Raw genomic sequence first — 19351 nt, forward strand, 5'->3', positions numbered from 1 at the left:
GGAAATCATAATTAAATACATACATTCATACACATAAGTAAAGGAATATATACATACACGCAAAGGAATATATACAGACATACATACATAATTACTTAAAAGAATATATTACTGATGAAAAGTTTCTTTCTTAAAAATGTTGGAGTCATTTTCACAATAAACACAGCAAATTCAATTCACATAGCCACAATTGATCCTTCTACCTACAGTACTGAAAACCCGTTTTAAAAAACAAAAATAAACTTTAAAACTTACCTCAGCATTTCTTAAAATAACTTTCCTCCCTTTCCCAAACAAAAATATTGCCTTTCAGAAGATCCACGATAAAAAATATCTAAATTCTGGGTAGACATCCAGTGGGATATTTGCGTCCGTGGGTGTGGGTGGCCCCCCCCCCCCCCCGTATAGGTTGTGGGAGCCCGTAAAACCCTCCCGCCATAGGACTAACCACCCTAATGGCTGGTACAAAGATGGTTACGGTCACGGAAGGAGCGTTAATCACGGCCAGAAATCCTTCCACCACTTCATACCATTCCCTAAAGGGAACAGTGTGAAGACACGTACGACGACGACGTTGCTAATTAAATAAATGGAATGAAAAAAATGCTTTCAGGGCTTTTAAAAGTCTTGAAATCGCTTTAATTCTGTTTAAAACTACTTCAGATTCTTCAAAATAATTTAAATGTTTTTAAAAGTTTATAAAAGTTACCAAAAGCTTCTTAAAAATACAAAAAACCTATTTAAAATGCTGCTCTACATGTAAAAATGCTTTGCAGCTTGTGAGAAGCATTGGGGGCGTGTCCATTTAAAATGAGACCTCAAGGGGCGTGTCTCACTTGCACTGCGCGCTCCGGGCTTCGCGCTGGCTGCACTCCTGGGCGGCGTGACGTCAGACGCTGCCCGGGAGTCAACATTTTAAAACAGGAATTCCAGGCGTCCCTGAAGCTCAACGGCCGGCGCGTCGGGTAAGTGCATATCGGGGGCTTGCACGCGCGGCAAGCCCCCGACCCGAATTTCTGCCCCAATACATTTATTCCTGTTAAGAATAAAATGTGAATGCTAATTTAGCAGCTAAATTAAAGATATGTTGGTTACATAAATACTTTTATTTTACTGCTGGTAAATAAGTTAATGTGCCAGTAGATCTTTATGCAGTTTGGTTGAATGGAAAGCAGAGTGACCTTGAGAAAACAGTCTGTAGCTGCAAGTGAGGGAACTGCATGGCGTGCAGGAGCGAGAACCAGATGGAAAGGAATGGTGGGAAGAACAAGGGATGTGGAAAGCAATAATCTAGAGCGAGAAGACAGATGGAAGGGAACACCATGAGAGTAATATGTAGGGTATTCTCGGGTGTCTAGTTGTTGAGATCTAATCCAGTCTTTTATTAATGTTCATACGTTAGTAGCCTGTAACATTACGAGACTAGTGAAATTTGTAACTGGACCAGTGAGCATGTTCTGACCAATATTGCATGTCCACTGATTCTACTCACATGCTAGAAGCTTTCTTTTAACTTTTTAATTTTTATGTTTCTAAAGCTATTTGTTGTAAAAGAGTCGTATTTTTGAGCTTCTGATATTGCTAGACCAGTAATTTTTCTTAGCTACTGGTCCTGCAGTCTTAATTCTAAATTAAATTATTGCTTTAAAAAATATCACAGTATGAAGCATAAGTGTAAAATTCTGTAAGGGTTCTCTAATGATTCAGTGGATAAATGCACCGTACTGTGTGTTGCCAACTGTTCCATACGGATCAGGAAGGGCCACACATTTACCTGTGCTGAGCCAGTTGATTCCAGCTGGGTGGCAGTGGGAACTCTACAATTAACTTTAGCATGGGAACAGTTTAAGATAGAGCAAAGGAGGGCAAAGGGCATAATCAAGAGGGGCAAAATAGCTTACGAAAACAAGCTGGCGGAAAATATAAAAACTAACTCCAAAAGCTTTTATAAGTATATCAAAAGGAAAAGACTGGTGAAAACCAAAGTTGGTCCATTGCAGTCAGATACGGGGGAATATATAATGGGAAATAAGGAAATGGCAGATCAACTAAATGCATACTTTGGGTCAGTCTTTACGAAGGAAGACACAAAAAACCTCCCTGGGATATCGGGAAAAATAGGGACATTGGCAAAGGAGGAACTGACGCAAATCAATATCTCTAAGGATATGGTGTTAAGGAAGCTAAAGGGATTGAAGGTGGACAAATCCCCAGGGCCTGATAACATGCATCCTAGGGTACTGAAGGAGGTGGCCCTAGAGATAGCGGATGCACTAAGGATGATTTTTCAGAATTCATTAGACTCGGGAACAGTGCCGATGGATTGGAGGGTAGCTAACGTTACCCCACTATTCAAAAAGGGGGGTAGGGAAAAAGCAGGTAATTACAGACCTGTAAGCCTTACATCAGTTGTGGGCAAAATGCTGGAGTCCATCATTAAGGATGAAATAGCGGAGCACTTAGCAAATGGGGACAGGATAGGACAGAGTCAACATGGATTTACAAAGGGTAAATCGTGCTTGACTAATCTATTGGAATTTTTTGAGGGAGTAACTGGTAGAATAGATGGGGGAGAGCCAGTAGATGTGGTGTACCTGGACTTCCAAAAGGCCTTCGATAAGGTCCCACATAAAAGATTAGCATGGAAAATTGAGGCTCATGGGATAAAGGGGAAAGTTTTGGCGTGGATAGGGAACTGGCTGTCAGATAGAAAACAGAGAGTCGGAATAAACGGCTCATTTTCTGAATGGCAGGCAGTAACAAGTGGGGTACCACAGGGATCTGTCCTGGGCCCCCAGCTGTTCACAATTTACATTAATGACCTGGATCAGGGAGTCGGATGCAGCATTTCCAAATTTGCAGACGACACTAAACTAGGAGGGGGGGTGGGCTCAGAGGAAGAGATCAGGAAGCTCCAGAGCGATTTGGACAGACTGGGCGATTGGGCGGATAAATGGCAGATGCACTATAATGTGGACAAGTGCGAAGTTATCCACCTTGGGTGCAGGAACGGGAGGGCAAATTATTATTTAAATGGCAATAGATTGGGAGAGGGGGAAGTACAGAGAGACCTGGGTGTTCTTGTACACCAGTCACTGAAGGCGAGCATGCAGGTGCAACAGGCGGTCAAGAAGGCAAACGGTATGCTGGCCTTCATAGCAAAAGGGTTAGAATACAGGAACAGGGATACCTTGCTGCAGCTGTACAGGGCACTGGTGAGACCACACCTCGAGTACTGTGTACAGTTTTGGTCGCCTCATCTGAGGAAGGATGTTCTTGCCATGGAGGGGGTGCAGCGGCGATTCACCAGGCTGATACCAGGAATGGCGGGAATGACCTATGAGGAGAGACTATGTAGTTTAGGGATGTACACACTGGAGTTTAGAAGATTGAGAGGGGACCTCATAGAAGTGTATAAAATTCTGACAGGTCTAGACAGACTGGATGCAGAAGGAATGTTTCCCTTGGCGGGTGAGAACAGAACTAGAGGACATAATTTAAGGATAAGGGCTAAACCATTTAGGACAGAGATGAGGGGGAATTTCTTCACTCAGAGAGTGGTGAACCTGTGGAACTCATTGCCACAGAGGGCAGTGTACGCCAGCTCATTAAATATATTTAAGAGGGAATTAGATATATTTCTACGGGCAAAAGGGGTTAAGGGTTACGGAGAGAAGGCGGGGACGGGATACTGAATTAAAGGATCAGCCATGATCTCATCGAATGGCGGAGCAGGCACGAAGGGCCGAATGGCCTACTCCTGCTCCTATCTTCTATGTATCCCTGCTAAAAATCAGCCAAGGTTTTTGATTCAAATTGTACTGTGTGAGGCATGGTCAAGTTTACCTGTAATGGCCACTGTGGTTGGACACCCTTGCTACCCAGAAGAACGAACGCTTGGCAAAGGTATTGGAGCGCCTCTGCCACCTGTTGAACTGTACTGCAGCGTGTGTTGCTGCCATGCAGATGGATAATGGAAGAAAACTAGAGGGAATAAACCTCTGCCAGGAGCAGACTCTTGATAAATCTGTGGTAATGAGTCTCAAACTTTTTGCTGTCTAATCACAAGTCATATAAAGTTATGAAGAACCAGGACCACCATTGGTGCATCCTGCCAACAGAAAAAAGAATCTCTTCTTCCCCCACCAAAAAAATAGTTAAATCTTATAATGTAAATCACTTCACTCCTTTCGGTTTACAGTGTCAGTGGGGCACTTTTTAAAAAAAAACAACATTTTTATTTAACCTTCTTCAAGCAGAAGAAGTAGCTGGCTTTTGAAATTGTGTTGTGACATGCATTTACTTGTTTTCAGAACCTTTTAAACTTATCTGTTCATCTTGTTGCATGGTGGAGCTGGAGAAATGAGCAGTTTTCGTGTGAAAGAAAAGTTGACTTCAGTAATCATTTTATTTTTCTGGCCGTTAACCCATCACAACCCTGAGGGGCCAAAGTTCTCACATTATACAAGTTTCAACAGCATGCTTCAAACCCATCGCAATCTTTTCATTCACTTTGAGCTGCTCCTTAGTGACCCTGCTGAAATGGAGAGCATTTTCGGCAGATTTGGCTCGATTACTTTTTTAGTTATTTTATCTCCCTCCCCACTCCCACCAGTAGGCACTGACTCATGCTGTTGCATGGTTCCAAAGACACTGGCAATCCTTTGATCCTTCTCCCGAGTGATCATTCTTCTCATGTAAGTCTATATAGCGAGTGTTGGCATTTTGACCATTGAGGACATTCCAGCTAAGGCTAATCCTGTAATGCACTTTCCACCTGGGATCATTGAATAGTGATCACGAACAGGAACTCTAGCTAATTTTCTTTCTTTCCCGAGCCAAAAATGCTGATGACTATCATCTCAAGCTTTGATTGTATCTTGGTATAAATTTCAAGCTAAGTACGGTGAAACCTGTACATTACGGACACTTTAGTGACTGGAATCAGCTGTTCATTTTTTTTTGCAGCTGCCTTTATTTTCAAAATGGTCATTGTATGTACTGTAAATATTTTCAGTAGAATGGGGAGTTCTTTACCCAACGGCAGAGAAACTGCTCTATCCCTGGGATTGAGCTGTGCAAGTAGTCAATCCCAGCGATAGAGCGGTTTCTTCGCCACTGTGCATGCTGGGTAAAGAACTCCCCATTCCACAAAAGTTGTTTCTTTCACAAAACCCACTGCCGCCTTGCGCTGACTGGCATACCCTGACCTCATGGGAATTTGGGGGCAGAAAGGAAGCCTGCTGCAAGGGAAAGCGCCAATGATCCTGACTCGGTGAAAGTTCCAGATACAGCAGCTTTTGAACCGGCTGTGTCCTATGTTTTAAGTTATAAAAGGGCTTGGTGTATTGAAGGCTGTCCATAGTTCGTAATTTGCGAATGTCCGTGGTTTCAGAGTGCTTTGTGTATATTTTACCATGCAAGTTATTTGGGTCTCTCAGTGTGTCTGTTTTTGGGAACTTACGTTTATACAGCACTGAAATAGAATGACAAAGTAAATTGTTACTTTTTTTGACAACTTTCTCTACAATTTTTCTTCCCTTCCTCTCCTGAGATGTTGATTTGAGTATGGTTGCAGGTACCTGCTGCTCTCTTGTACCTCACCCAACTTGCTATTACTCACGTGTGAGGCTTGACAGTGAACGTCAGCTGGTTATTCAATGTGGGGTCAGCATACCTGAGCCTGATCTTGTCCAAACATGAATGCTTCCAGCAAGGGTCACTTGATAACAGATGAATGGCGGGAACTCTTAGGTTAGGGAGTGGGGAAAATCACATCGGTTGAACAACTGCTAACACTCACTACATAGGCTCACATTAAAGCCAAGTATAGTTCACCTAGAACCACCTGCCTGATATCGGCCAACTAAACACAGTCCAAGGGTCTACACCAGGACTATCTTGGTCTGTATGCCGTAGGTACTCACTGTATATACCCATTGAGAAGTTGTGGTGCCGAGATTGTTATGTTTGAAGCAGGTGTGCATTTATCTAGACTTAACACTGTTCTAGAAAAAGAAACATTCAATTACCCTGCAATCAATAAAGGCTTGAAATCCTTATTACCTATTTTTCAATAATATACACGGATTCTCTGTGATACTTTTCATTTGTCAGAGTGATTCATAAGGGCTCCAGTTTCTTGTAGGAATTTCCCAGTAAATACTAATTTGCCAGTGATTCATGACAGTTCTTGTTTCTCTAAGGATTTCCTCGATCTCATTTCTCAAAGGGACTTGCTTTGACAAGCTTGTTCCCGCAGCCATTCATGCAAGCTTCTTAGACGTGCCACAATTTCTTGGAAATGAGCTTCTTGTAAAGCATTAGGACATGCCATGATGCCTTTGCTTTATACAGAGATGTGATATATTCCATAAAAATCTGAGATCGATGAATTTTGCACGACAGGTTTATTTATTTAAATGTAGAGTTAACTAAAACATTTTTTACAGCATTGGGTCTTTATAAAATTAATGAAATAGCGAACTTCCAGACCTATCATTCTATGAATGGGACACTGCTGTGTATTTTACTCATGGTTCATTATGCCAATAGCTTTAAATGCAAGTGCGAAACCTCAGGTTACATAATCACACTGTTTTATAATAGTTTTAATACAGTTCCTCATAGCAATTACAGTAAAGACAAGGCAATCAGCTCTTCAGCTTGTAATTTAAGATTTCTAAGTGTACGGTCTCAATGCAGTACATTTCCTATTAAATTGTAAAATTCAAAATGTGCCTATTTAATCCACAGGATATGTTGGAGGCTCTTAAAGCCTTGTCGGTGTTCTTCACTGAAAATAGTTTACGCACCAGGAGAAATCTGCGAGGAGATATAGAGCGGCGCAGCTTGTCCATTAATGAAGAATTTGTATGTGTGTTCAAAGAAGTCAAAGAGGTATGTAGTCAAACATGTCTTACAATGAAGAGGATTTATGGCTTGTAAAGTGTTGATTGATGGTACAGTATTTAGATTGTTGAATAACTATGAATGTCCTTGATATACCTATCAATTCATCCAATGAAAAGCGACGAGTTAAGAAAGTAACTATAGGTTTTTATTGGCTAAATAACAGAGCCCACCCTTGTGGGTGATCGGATCCAACAAGGAGGAATACCAGCCAGTCGACCACCTTTATACCTGGGCAGGTAGGTTGAGCCATGGGCGGAGTCAGCAGTGGTCAGCCCAGGTATAACAGTGTGACAAGAGGCGACCTCATATAGTGATACAACAGTGTGAACAGTGATAACCATAGAGTAACGATATAACAGTGATAACTATAGTGTAACGATAGTGAACGATAAAAGTGGTTTACCACATTCACCCCTTGTTTAGATTTGAGTCCGGCGGGGTGAAGTGTACTACCAGTTCTGGTATGTCAGTTTGTCCGGAGGCCTCGTAAGCCTTTCTGATCGTCGCAGCGGCGGTGTTGCATTATCCGGTGTTAATGCTGGTGTCTGCGTGGTCGGCAAAGGCTCGTGGGGTTCCGGCATGCCGTCTACCTGGGCTGGAATTGGGGGGGTGGTGGCGGGGGTGAAGGTGGTGTCTCCGGAGTGCCCGAGGGTGCGAGGTCTCGTAAGGAGACTGTGTCCTCCCGCCCGTCTGGGTATGCCACATAGGCGTACTGGGGGTTGGCGTGCAGGAGGTCCACCCTCTCGACCAGGGGGTCCGTTTTATGGGCCCTCGCGTGCTTTCGCAGCAAGACTGGCCCCGGAGAGGTCAGCCAGGTTGGTAGAGTGGTTCCCGTAGTCGACTTCCTGGGGAAAACAAACATTCGTTCATGGGGGGTGGCGTTAATGGCAGTGCAAAGTAGTGACCGGATGGAATGCAGCGCTGCCGGGAGGACTTCCTGCCAGCGGGAGGTTGGGAGGCCCTTAGACTTTAAGGCTAAGAGGACGGCCTTCCATACCGTCGCGTTCTCTCTTTCCACCTGGCCGTTCCCTCGGGGGTTGTAGCTGGTGGTCCTGCTTGCGGCAATACCTCTCGCTAGTAGGAACTGACGGAGTTCCTCGCTCATGAAGGAGGAGCCCCGGTCACTATGTATATAGTTTGGGAACCCGAACAAGGCGAAAAGGTCGTTCAGGCATTTAATGACCGTGGTACTGGTCATGTCTGGGCAGGGGAAGGCAAAAGGGAAACGGGAGTACTCATCAACAATGTTGAGGAAGTACACGTTACGGTCAGAGGACGGGAGGGGCCCCTTAAAGTCGATGCTCAGGCGCTCGAAGGGGCGGGTGGCCTTGATCAGGCTTGCTCTGTCCGGCCTAAAGAAGTGCGGTTTGCACTCGGCACAGGTCTGGCAGTTCCTGGTCATGGTCCTGACCTCCTCGATGGAGTAGGGCAGGTTGCGGGCCTTAATGAAGTGGTAAAGTCTGGTGACCCCGGGGTGGCAGAGGTCGTTGTGGAGGGTCTGAAGTCTATCACTTTGCGCGCTGGCGCATGTAATTCGTGACAGAGCATCAGGGGGTTCGTTCAGCTTACCTGGCCGGTACAAGATATCATAATCATAGGTGGAGAGCTCGATTCTCCACCTCAAGATCTTGTCATTCTTGATTTTGCCCCTCAGCTTGTTATTAAACATAAAAGCGACCGAACGCTGGTCGGTGAGGAGGGTAAATCGTTTGCCTGCCAGGTAATGCCTCCAGCGTCGTACCGCCTCCACAATCGCCTGGGCCTCCTTCTCGACCGACGAGTGTCGGATCTCAGGGCCCTGTAGGGTCCTTGAGAAGAAGGCCACTGGTCTCCCCTCCTGGTTAAGGGTAGCGGCTAGGGCGAAGTCGGATGCATCGCTCTCCACTTGGAAGGGGATGGACTCATCCACTGCGTGCATTGTGGCCTTGGCAATGTCTCCCTTAATGAGGGAGAAGGCTGCGCATGCTTCCTCCGTAAGGGGGAAGGATGTGGACTTCATGAGGGGTCTGGCTTTGTCTGCATAATTGGGCACCCATTGGGCATAGTAGGCGAAGAGCCCCAGGGTTCTCTTCAGAGCCTTTGGACAGTGGGGGAGGGGTAGCTCCATGAGGGGACGCATTCTTTCGGGGTTGGGGCCGATGACTCCGTTCTCTACTACACAGCCGAGGATGGCAAGGCGCGAGGTGTTAAACACACATTTCTCCTTATTGTAGGTGAGGTTCAGCCGTTGGGCCGTACGGAGGAATCTCTCCAGATTAACGTCATGGTCCTGCCGGTCGCGGCTGCAGATGGTGACGTTATCTAGGTAGGGGAACGTGGCGTGCAGCCCGTTCTGGTCAACCATCCGGTCCATCTCCCTTTGGAAGACCGAAACCCCGTTGGTGACGCCGAAGGGAACCCTAAGGAAGTGGTAGAGGCGGCCATTCGCCTCGAAGGCGGTATACTGGCGGTCCTCAGGGCGGATAGGGAGTTGGTGGTAGGCCGACTTAAGGTCGATGGTAGAGAATACTCGGTATTGTGCGATCTGATTGACCATATCAGATATGCGGGGAAGGGGGTATGCGTCCAGCTCGGTGTACCTGTTTATGGTCTGGCTGTAGTCGATGACCAGGCGGTTTTTATTGCCGGTCTTAACGACCACGACCTGGGCACGCCAGGGGCTGGTGCTCCCTTCGATGATGCCCTCCTTCAGGAGACGCTGCACCTCGGAGCTAATGAAAGCTCTGTCCCCGGCGCTGTACCGCCTGCTCTTGGTAGCGACGGGTTTGCAGTCGGGGGTGAGGTTAGCGAACAGGGAAGGTGGCGGGACCTTGAGGGTGGATAGGCCGCAGGTGTTACGCGGTGGGCGGTTTAAAATCTGCTGGTTGTCGACTGTGAGTGGGGGGAGGGGTCCGCCGTATGCTAGCGTGACGCTTTGGAGGTGGGATTGGAAGTCTAGCCCTAGTAGGACGGCAGCGCATAGCTGGGGCAGGACGAGGAGTTTAAAATTTTTATACTCCGTACCCTTAACCGACAGGGTCACAACACAGTAGCCGCTGATGTCTGTGGCGTGGGACCTCGATGCCATCGAGATCCGGTTGCGCGTTGGCTGGACAGGGAGGGAGTAGTGGCTCACCGTGTCTGGGTGGATGAAGCTCTCCGTGCTTCCGCTGTCGAACAGGCAGGTCGTGGCGTGGCCGTTTACTTTGATGTCCATCATGGACTTGGACAGGTGATGCGGGCGGGCTTGGTCCAGTGTGACGGAGGCTAGTGTATAGCTGAGCGAGTTGCTGTAGTCTGTGGGTGAGGCGGTAGTCGGGTCTAGAGGCACGGTGGCGGTCGAGCGTGGTGGGTAAAATGGCGTCTCCCACGATGTTGGACAAAATGGCGGAGAAGATGGCTGCCCCCGTAACTCACATGAGGCACTGCTGGTGTCGGTTGCCTGGATCAAAGATGGCCGCCCCATGACTCACATGTGGGGATGCAGGCCTCTGTTGCCTTGATGGAAGATGGCCGCCCCCACAGCTCGCATGAGGCACTGCTGGCCTCTGTTGATCCCCCTCTGCAGGCCTTTGCGAAGTGGCCTTTCTTCAAGCAGGTCGAGCAGGTCGCGTTTTTGGCAGGGCAGCGCGACCTCGGGTGTTTCGCCTGGCCGCAGAAGAAGCAGCCGGCGGCCCGATCGCGGGGGTCCGATGTCGGAGCCGGTACCGGGGGTGGCGGTCTCGATCGGGTCCGGGACGCCGACGCTGAGGTAGGTCCCGGGGGGTTGCTGCGGGGGGTATTGCGGTCGGGGTCGGTCCCATGTCCCAGGGTCGCGAGTCACAGTACCTTGAGTATGCCTCGAGGTCCCGATGGGCCACTTCTAGAGAGCGAGCGAGGGCTGCAGCTTTGTCCAGGTCGAGGTCCTTTGCTTCCAGTAGTCTTTGTCGTGAGTAGTCAGACCGCAGGCCTTTCACGAAGGCATCGCGGACATTGTCTTCAGTATTTTCTGCCGCCGTTACCGCTTTAAAGTTACAGTCTCTGCCGAGTGCTTGTAGCACCCGTAAAAATTCATCCACGGGCTCTCCTGGCTGTTGCGGGCGGGATCTTAGGAGGTGTCTGGCATACATGGAATTTACCGGGCTCTGGTACTGTCTTTTCAGCCGGTTGATGGCGTCCTCGTATGTTTTAAGGTCCCGGATGAGTGCGAATACTTTAGGGCTCACTTGGGCGGTCAGAACTCTTAGCTTGGATCTCTGAGGCACGCCGGATTCTCCCAGGTAGGACTCGAAACAGCTCAGCCAGTGTTCGAAGTCGAGGGCTGAGTTTGCAGCCTGTGGGTTTAGATCCAGGTACGGTGGTCTGAGGGCTCGCAGCCAAGCTGGCTGCTGTGGCTGTTGTAGCTTGGCGTCTGGCTGGTCGTTTTGCTGCTTGCTTTGCTGCTCAGGGAACGACATTTTAAAATTTAGCCAATAAAATTGATATACCTATCAATTCATCCAATGAAAAGCGACGAGTTAAGAAAGTAACTATAGGTTTTTATTGGCTAAATAACAGAGCCCACCCTCGTGGGTGATCGGATCCAACAAGGAGGAATACCAGCCAGTCGACCACCTTTATACCTGGGCAGGTAGGTGGAGCCATGGGCGGAGTCAGCAGTGGTCAGCCCAGGTATAACAGTGTGACAAGAGGCGACCTCATATAGTGATACAACAGTGTGAACAGTGATAACCATAGAGTAACGATATAACAGTGATAACTATAGTGTAACGATAGTGAACGATAAAAGTGGTTTACCACAGTCCTTTTTAAAAAAAAAAAAAAAAAAAAAAAAATCTTAAGGAACAAATTGGAGCAAACTGAGAGTGAACACAAAAAGTCACATTTTGCATCTGTGTATCAACAAAAATGTAACTTGAATATGTTCATTAGGGAAGTTTTGTTAGTTTTTAAAAGGGGTATAAAAGGGGAGGGGCTAGTGCAGTGCACGGAGTGCTTTGTGCATTGAGTGCTGTTGGAGTTTTGCTAAGTGGGAGAGTTCGGATAAGTGGGAGGTGAGGGTGTGTTTTTTGCTCTGTTTTATTCCCCACTCCCAGGCTTAGACAGCACTGTGGAGGCGGAGCAGCGAGACGAGTCAACCAAACAGGCTCCACAGACAGTATTCAAGGAGGAGGTTGATGATCAGCTTGTTGGTTGGTTTTCTTCCTTCTCTTCTCTTTCATACCTTTAAGTTGGTAAGTCCTATTGAATAGTGGTGTGATATTATATATATCCGGGCAGGGTCTTCATAACTAATAATAAGAAATTAAATTAATTATATAGAATGGAGCAGGTGATGTGTTACTGTTGCGAGATGTGGGAGCCGGTGAACCCCATTGAGGCTAACAGTGATTACATCTGCGAAAAACATTAATAGGAGTGGTATATAGGCCTCCAAATAGTAAAATAGAGGTTAGGGAGGGCATCACGAGGGAAATTAGAGAAGCGTGCAATAAGAGCACAGCTGTCATCATAGGTGACTTTAACTTACATATAGATTGGACTAGCCTAATCAGTAAAAATAATGAGGAGGAGGAATTCCTTGAGTGTTTAAGGGATGGTTATCTGGATCAATATGTCGAGGAACCAACTCGGGAACAGGCTATATTGGACTGGGTACTGTGCAATGAGAAGGGACTAATCAGTAATCTTGTTGTACGGGGACCCTTGGGTCAGAGCGATCATAACATGATCGATTTCTCACTCGAAATGGAGAGCGAAGAAATTGACTCAGAGACTAAGGTCCTGAATTTAAACAAGGGGAATTATGATGCCATGAGACGGGAACTGAGTAGGTCTGATTGGACAACGTTCCTGGGAGGACTGGAGGTAGATAAACAATGGCAAACATTTAAAGATAGAATGACAAAATTGCAAAAATTGTTTATACCAATCTGGCATAAAAGGAAATCTAAAAAGGTGACTCAACCGTGGATAACAGGGGAAATTAGAGACAGCATAAAATCCAAAGATAGGGCGTATAAAATAGCCAAAAAAAGCGCCAGAGCGGAAGATTGGGAACAGTTTAAGATAGAGCAAAGGAGGGCAAAGGGCATGATCAAGAGGGGCAAAATAGCTTACGAAAACAAGCTGGCGGAAAATATAAAAACTAACTCCAAAAGCTTTTATAAATATATCAAAAGGAAAAGACTGGTGAAAACCAAAGTTGGTCCATTGCAGTCAGATACGGGGGAATATATAATGGGAAATAAGGAAATGGCAGATCAACTAAATGCATACTTTGGGTCAGTCTTTACGAAGGAAGACACAAAAAACCTCCCTGGGATATCGGGAAAAATAGGGACATTGGCAAAGGAGGAACTGACGCAAATCAATATCTCTAAGGATATGGTGTTAAGGAAGCTAAAGGGATTGAAGGTGGACAAATCCCCAGGGCCTGATAACATGCATCCTAGGGTACTGAAGGAGGTGGCCCTAGAGATAGCGGATGCACTAAGGATGATTTTTCAGAATTCATTAGACTCGGGAACAGTGCCGATGGATTGGAGGGTAGCTAACGTTACCCCACTATTCAAAAAGGGGGGTAGGGAAAAAGCAGGTAATTACAGACCTGTAAGCCTTACATCAGTTGTGGGCAAAATGCTGGAGTCCATCATTAAGGATGAAATAGCGGAGCACTTAGCAAATGGGGACAGGATAGGACAGAGTCAACATGGATTTACAAAGGGTAAATCGTGCTTGACTAATCTATTGGAATTTTTTGAGGGAGTAACTGGTAGAATAGATGGGGGAGAGCCAGTAGATGTGGTGTACCTGGACTTCCAAAAGGCCTTCGATAAGGTCCCACATAAAAGATTAGCATGGAAAATTGAGGCTCATGGGATAAAGGGGAAAGTTTTGGCGTGGATAGGGAACTGGCTGTCAGATAGAAAACAGAGAGTTGGAATAAACGGCTCATTTTCTGAATGGCAGGCAGTAACAAGTGGGGTACCACAGGGATCTGTCCTGGGCCCCCAGCTGTTCACAATTTACATTAATGACCTGGATCAGGGAGTCGGATGCAGCATTTCCAAATTTGCAGACGACACTAAACTAGGAGGGGGGGTGGGCTCAGAGGAAGAGACCAGGAAGCTCCAGAGTGATTTGGACAGACTGGGCGATTGGGCGGATAAATGGCAGATGCACTATAATGTGGACAAGTGCGAAGTTATCCACCTTGGGTGCAGGAACGGGAGGGCAAATTATTATTTAAATGGCAATAGATTGGGAGAGGGGGAAGTACAGAGAGACCTGGGTGTTCTTGTACACCAGTCACTGAAGGCGAGCATGCAGGTGCAACAGGCGGTCAAGAAGGCAAACGGTATGCTGGCCTTCATAGCAAAAGGGTTAGAATACAGGAACAGGGATACCTTGCTGCAGCTGTACAGGGCACTGGTGAGACCACACCTCGAGTACTGTGTACAGTTTTGGTCGCCTCATCTGAGGAAGGATGTTCTTGCCATGGAGGGGGTGCAGCGGCGATTCACCAGGCTGATACCAGGAATGGCGGGAATGACCTATGAGGAGAGACTATGTAGTTTAGGGATGTACACACTGGAGTTTAGAAGATTGAGAGGGGACCTCATAGAAGTGTATAAAATTCTGACAGGTCTAGACAGACTGGATGCAGAAGGAATGTTTCCCTTGGCGGGTGAGAACAGAACTAGAGGACATAATTTAAGGATAAGGGCTAAACCATTTAGGACAGAGATGAGGGGGAATTTCTTCACTCAGAGAGTGGTGAACCTGTGGAACTCATTGCCACAGAGGGCAGTGTACGCCAGCTCATTAAATATATTTAAGAGGGAATTAGATATATTTCTACGGGCAAAAGGGGTTAAGGGTTACGGAGAGAAGGCGGGGACGGGATACTGAATTAAAGGATCAGCCATGATCTCATCGAATGGCGGAGCAGGCACGAAGGGCCGAATGGCCTACTCCTGCTCCTATCTTCTATGTATCTATGTATCTATGTAAGTGTTTGCTGCTAGAGGAACTCAAGTTCCATGTTATGGAGCTTGAGACCGAGCTTCGGACACTGCGACACATCAGGGAGGGGGAGAAGTTCCTGGACTCTATGTTTCAGGAGATGGTCACACCTATGAAGTTAATTACTGCAGATGTAGTCCGTGGTCAGGGACAGGACGGTGTGACTACGAGTGAGGAAGGTACAGGGATCCAGGATGTAGTGTTGAAGGAGACGCAGCCCTTGTTCTTGTCCAGCAGGATCGAGGTTCTTACTCCCTGTGAGGGCGGGAGCGGGGACTGCAGGGAGGATGAGCAACCTTGCCACAGCACCGTGGTACAGGGGGCCATTCAAGTGGAGGGAGTAAAAAGAAATGTTGTAGTGGTAGGGGATAGTATCATTAGGGGGATAGATAGGGTTCTCTGCAGTCAAGAGCGGGAGTCCCGAAGGCTGTGTTGCCTGCCTGGTGCCAGGGTTAAGGACATCTCTTCTGGGCTGGAAAGAAACTTGCAGTGGGAGGGGGAGGATCCAGTTGTCGTGGTCCATGTTGGTACAAACGACGTAGATAGGACAAGGAAGACGGTTCTGTTAAAGGAGTATGAGCAGCTAGGGGTCAAATTAAAAAACAGAACCTCAAGGGTAATAATCTCTGGTTTATTACCTGAGCCACGAGCGAATTTGGCTAGGATAAATAAAATTAAAGAGTTAAATGCGTGGCTCAAAGACTGGTGTGGGAGAAATGGGTTTTGCTTCTTGGGACACTGGCACCAGTACTGGGACAGGAGGGAGCTGTTCTGTTGGGACGGACTCCACTTGGCCAGTGCTGGGACTAGAGTCCTGGTGAATCATATAACTAGGGCTGTAGAGAGGGCTTTAAACTAATTAGTGGGGGGGAGGTTTCTAGAGAGCAAATAATAGAAATGACAACAGAGAAGGTCATAGACTTAGGTAGCAGTGGGGGAATTAAAAAATAGAATGTGTCAGGAAGGGACAGAAGGTATGGAGTAAAAAGTAAAGTACTAAAAAGGGAAAAAACAGGAACTAAGTGTTACAAAACATATTTGAAAGTTCTTTATCTGAATGCACGTAGCATTCGTAACAAAATGAATGAGTTAACGGCACAAATAATGACATATGGGTATGATCTTGTGGCCATTACAGAAACATGGCTGCAGGGTGACCATGACTGGGAATTAAACATACCAGGTTATTTAACAATCAGGAAGGACAGGCAGGAAGGGAGAGGAGGTGGGGTGGCTATGTTAATAAAGGAAGGAATCACTATAATACAGAGAAATGATATTGGGTCAAAGGAGCAGGATAGTGAAACAGTTTGGGTGGAGGTAAGGAATAATAAGGGGAAAAAAACACTAGTGGGTGTAGTCTATAGGCCTCCGAACAGTTGCAACTCTGTTGGACGGAGTATTAATCAGGAAATAGTTGAGGCTTGTAATAAGGGAACAGCTATAATTATGGGGGATTTTAATTATCATATTAACTGGACAAATCAAATTGGGCAGAGCAGCCTTGAGGAAGAGTTCATTGAGTGTATTAGGGATGGGTTTCTTGAGCAGTATGTAACTGAACCGACCAGGGGGCAAGCAACCTTAGATTTGGTCCTGTGTAATGAGACAGGATTAATTAAAAATGTCCTAGTAAAGGATCCCCTTGGAATGAGTGACCATAACATGGTTGAGTTCCATATTCAATTAGAGGGTGAGAAGGTTGGATCTCAAACAAGCGTGCTGAGCTTGAATAAAGGAGACTATGAAGGTATGAGAGCGGAATTAATTAGAGTGGACTGGGAAAATAGATTAAAGGGTAAGACGGTACATGACCAGTGGTGTACATTTAAGGAGTTATTTTACAACTTCCAAAAAATATATATTCCACTGAGGGAAAAAAGGGTGTAAAAGAAAAGATAGCCATCCGTGGCTAAGTAAAGTAATTAAGGATAGTATCCGACTAAAAACAAGGGCATATAAGGTAGCCAAATCTAGTGGGAGGATGGAAGATTGGGAAGTCTTTAAAAGACAGCAAAAAATAACAAAAAGATTGATTAAGAAAGGGAAGATAGATTATGAAAGTAAATTAGCAAAAAATATAAAAACAGACAGTAAAAGTTTCTATAGTTATATAAAAAGAAAAAGGGTGGCTAAAGTAAATGTTGGTCCCTTAGAGGATGAGACCGGGAAATTAATGGTGGGAAACATGGAGATGGCAAAAACACTGAACAATTATTTTGTATCAGTCTTTACAGTAGAGGACACTAAGAATATCCCAACACTGGACAAACAGGGGGCTCTAGGGGGGGAGGAACTAAATACAATTAAAATCACTAAGGAAGTGGTACTTGGTAAAATAATGGGACTCAAGGCGGATAAATCCCCTGGACCTGATGGCTTGCATCCCAGGGTCTTGAGGGAAGTAGCGGTAGGGATTGTGGATGCATTGGTAATAATTTTCCAAAACTCACTGGACTCAGCAAAGGTCCCGGCAGATTGGAAAACTGCTAATGTAACACCCTTATTTAAAAAGGGTAGTAGGCAGAAGGCTGGAAACTATAGACCTGTTAGCCTAACATCTGTGGTTGGTAAAATGTTAGAGTCCATTATTAAGGAGACAGTAACGGGACATTTGGATAAACATAATTTAATAGGGCAAACTCAGCATAGTTTCATGAAGGGGAAGTCATGTTTAACAAATTTGCTTGAGTTCTTTGAGGAAGTAACATACAGGGTGGATAAAGGGGAACCAGTGGACGTAGTGTATTTAGACTTCCAAAAGGCATTTGACAAGGTGCCACACAAAAGATTATTGCTCAAGATAAAAAATCACGGGATTGGGGGTAATATTCTGGCGTGGGTGGAGGATTGGCTCTCTAACAGAAAGCAGAGAGTTGGGATAAATGGTTCGTTCTCAGATTGGCAACCAGTAACTAGTGGTGTTCCGCAGGGGTCAGTGCTGGGTCCCCAACTCTTTACAATCTATATTAACGATTTGGAGGAGGGGACCGAGTGTAACATATCAAAGTTTGCAGATGATACAAAGATGGGAGGGAAAGTAGTGAGTGAGGAGGACATAAAAAACCTGCAAAGGGATATAGACAGGCTAAGTAAGTGGGCAGAGATTTGGCAGATGGAATACAATACTGGAAAGTGTGAGGTTATGCACTTTGGCAGGAAAAATCATAGAGCAAGTTATTATCTTAATGGCAAGAAACTGGAAAGTACTGTAGTACAAAGGGATCTGGGGGTCCTGGTGCACGAAACTCAAAAAGTTAGTATGCAGGTGCAGCAAGTGATTAAGAAGGCCAATGGAATGTTGGCTTTTATTGCTAGGGGGTTGGAATATAAAAACAGGGAGGTATTGCTGCAGTTGTACAAGGTATTGGTGAGGCCGCACCTGGAATACTGCATACAGTTTTGGTGTCCATACTTAAGAAAAGACATACTTGCTCTCGAGTCAGTACAAAGAAGGTTCACTCGGTTAATCCCGGGGATGAGGGGGTGGTCATATGAGGAGAGGTTGAGTAGATTGGGACTCTACTCATTGGAGTTCAGAAGAATGAGAGGCGATCTTATTGAAACATATAAGATTGTGAAGGGGCTTGATCGGGTGGATGCGGTGAGGATGTTCCCAATGATGGGTGAAACTAGAACTAGGGGGCATAATCTTAAAATAAGGGGCTGCTCATTCAAAACTGAGATGAGGAGAAACTTCTTCACTCAGAGGGTGGTAGGTTTGTGGAATTTGCTGCCCCAGAAAGCTGTGGAAGCTACATCATTAAATAAATTTAAAACAGAAATAGATAGTTTCCTAGAAGTAAAGGGAATTAAGGGTTACGGGGAGCGGGCAGGAAATTGGACATGAGTTTGGGTTCGGAATGGTCATGGCCCTGTGGGTAGTGGAGTGGGCCCAGGGGCCGTGTAGCCTTGTTCTGCTCCTACTGTGTTCTAATTCTGTTAGATTTCAGGAGATGGTTTTATTCCTGTTCCTGGCTGGGGTGGAGATCGCCTTTACAGAAGGTAAGTACTGTAGAAAATATAGGACAGAGTGATCTCCTGGAAGAATTTCGATCGCCTAGATGGGTCGGAGAGGAATTTCCCAGATTTTTTTCTCCCAAATTGGCCATTGGGTCTTTATCTGGTTTTTCGCCTCTCCCGGGAGATCACATGGGTTCGGGTGGATGCAGAGTGATAGAAGATTTGAGGTTAGGATCAGATCAGCCATGATCTTATTGAATGGTGGAGCAGGCTCGAGGGGCCGATTGGCCTACTCCTGCTCCTATTTCTTATGTTCTTATGTTTAACACGGTTGCTACATGGAATATGTGCTGAAGTGGCATGCTTCATCTTGTTAGAGAGGGAGCGAAGAGATGACATGACCAGACCTGTGCTTTCTATTTATAATCTGGGTGATCACAATGAAGAACATAAGATAAGTTGGGGACATGAAAAGGCCATTCAGCCC

At 45.9% G+C, this 19351-nt stretch overlaps 1 protein-coding gene across 2 annotated transcripts in view; it reads left to right on the plus strand.

Moving 5' to 3' along the window:
- cog6 (component of oligomeric golgi complex 6) overlaps positions 1-19351 on the plus strand; it is a 149153-nt gene that overhangs the window by 12647 nt on the left and 117155 nt on the right. Inside the window, exon 2 of one of the 2 annotated variants that reach the window (XM_085999410.1) lies at positions 6757-6900. In XM_085999410.1, the coding sequence (XP_085855536.1) occupies positions 6757-6900 (144 nt within the window). Of the gene's footprint in view, positions 1-6756; positions 6901-10867; positions 11154-19351 lie in introns of those variants that run through there. The other variant, XM_085999411.1, reaches the window with a different exon arrangement.

The sequence above is a fragment of the Somniosus microcephalus genome, chromosome 10, assembly GCF_052327205.1.
Source record: "Somniosus microcephalus isolate GS21.2 chromosome 10, FLI_Smic_1.0, whole genome shotgun sequence".
NCBI classification, from domain to species: Eukaryota; Metazoa; Chordata; class Chondrichthyes; order Squaliformes; family Somniosidae; genus Somniosus; species Somniosus microcephalus.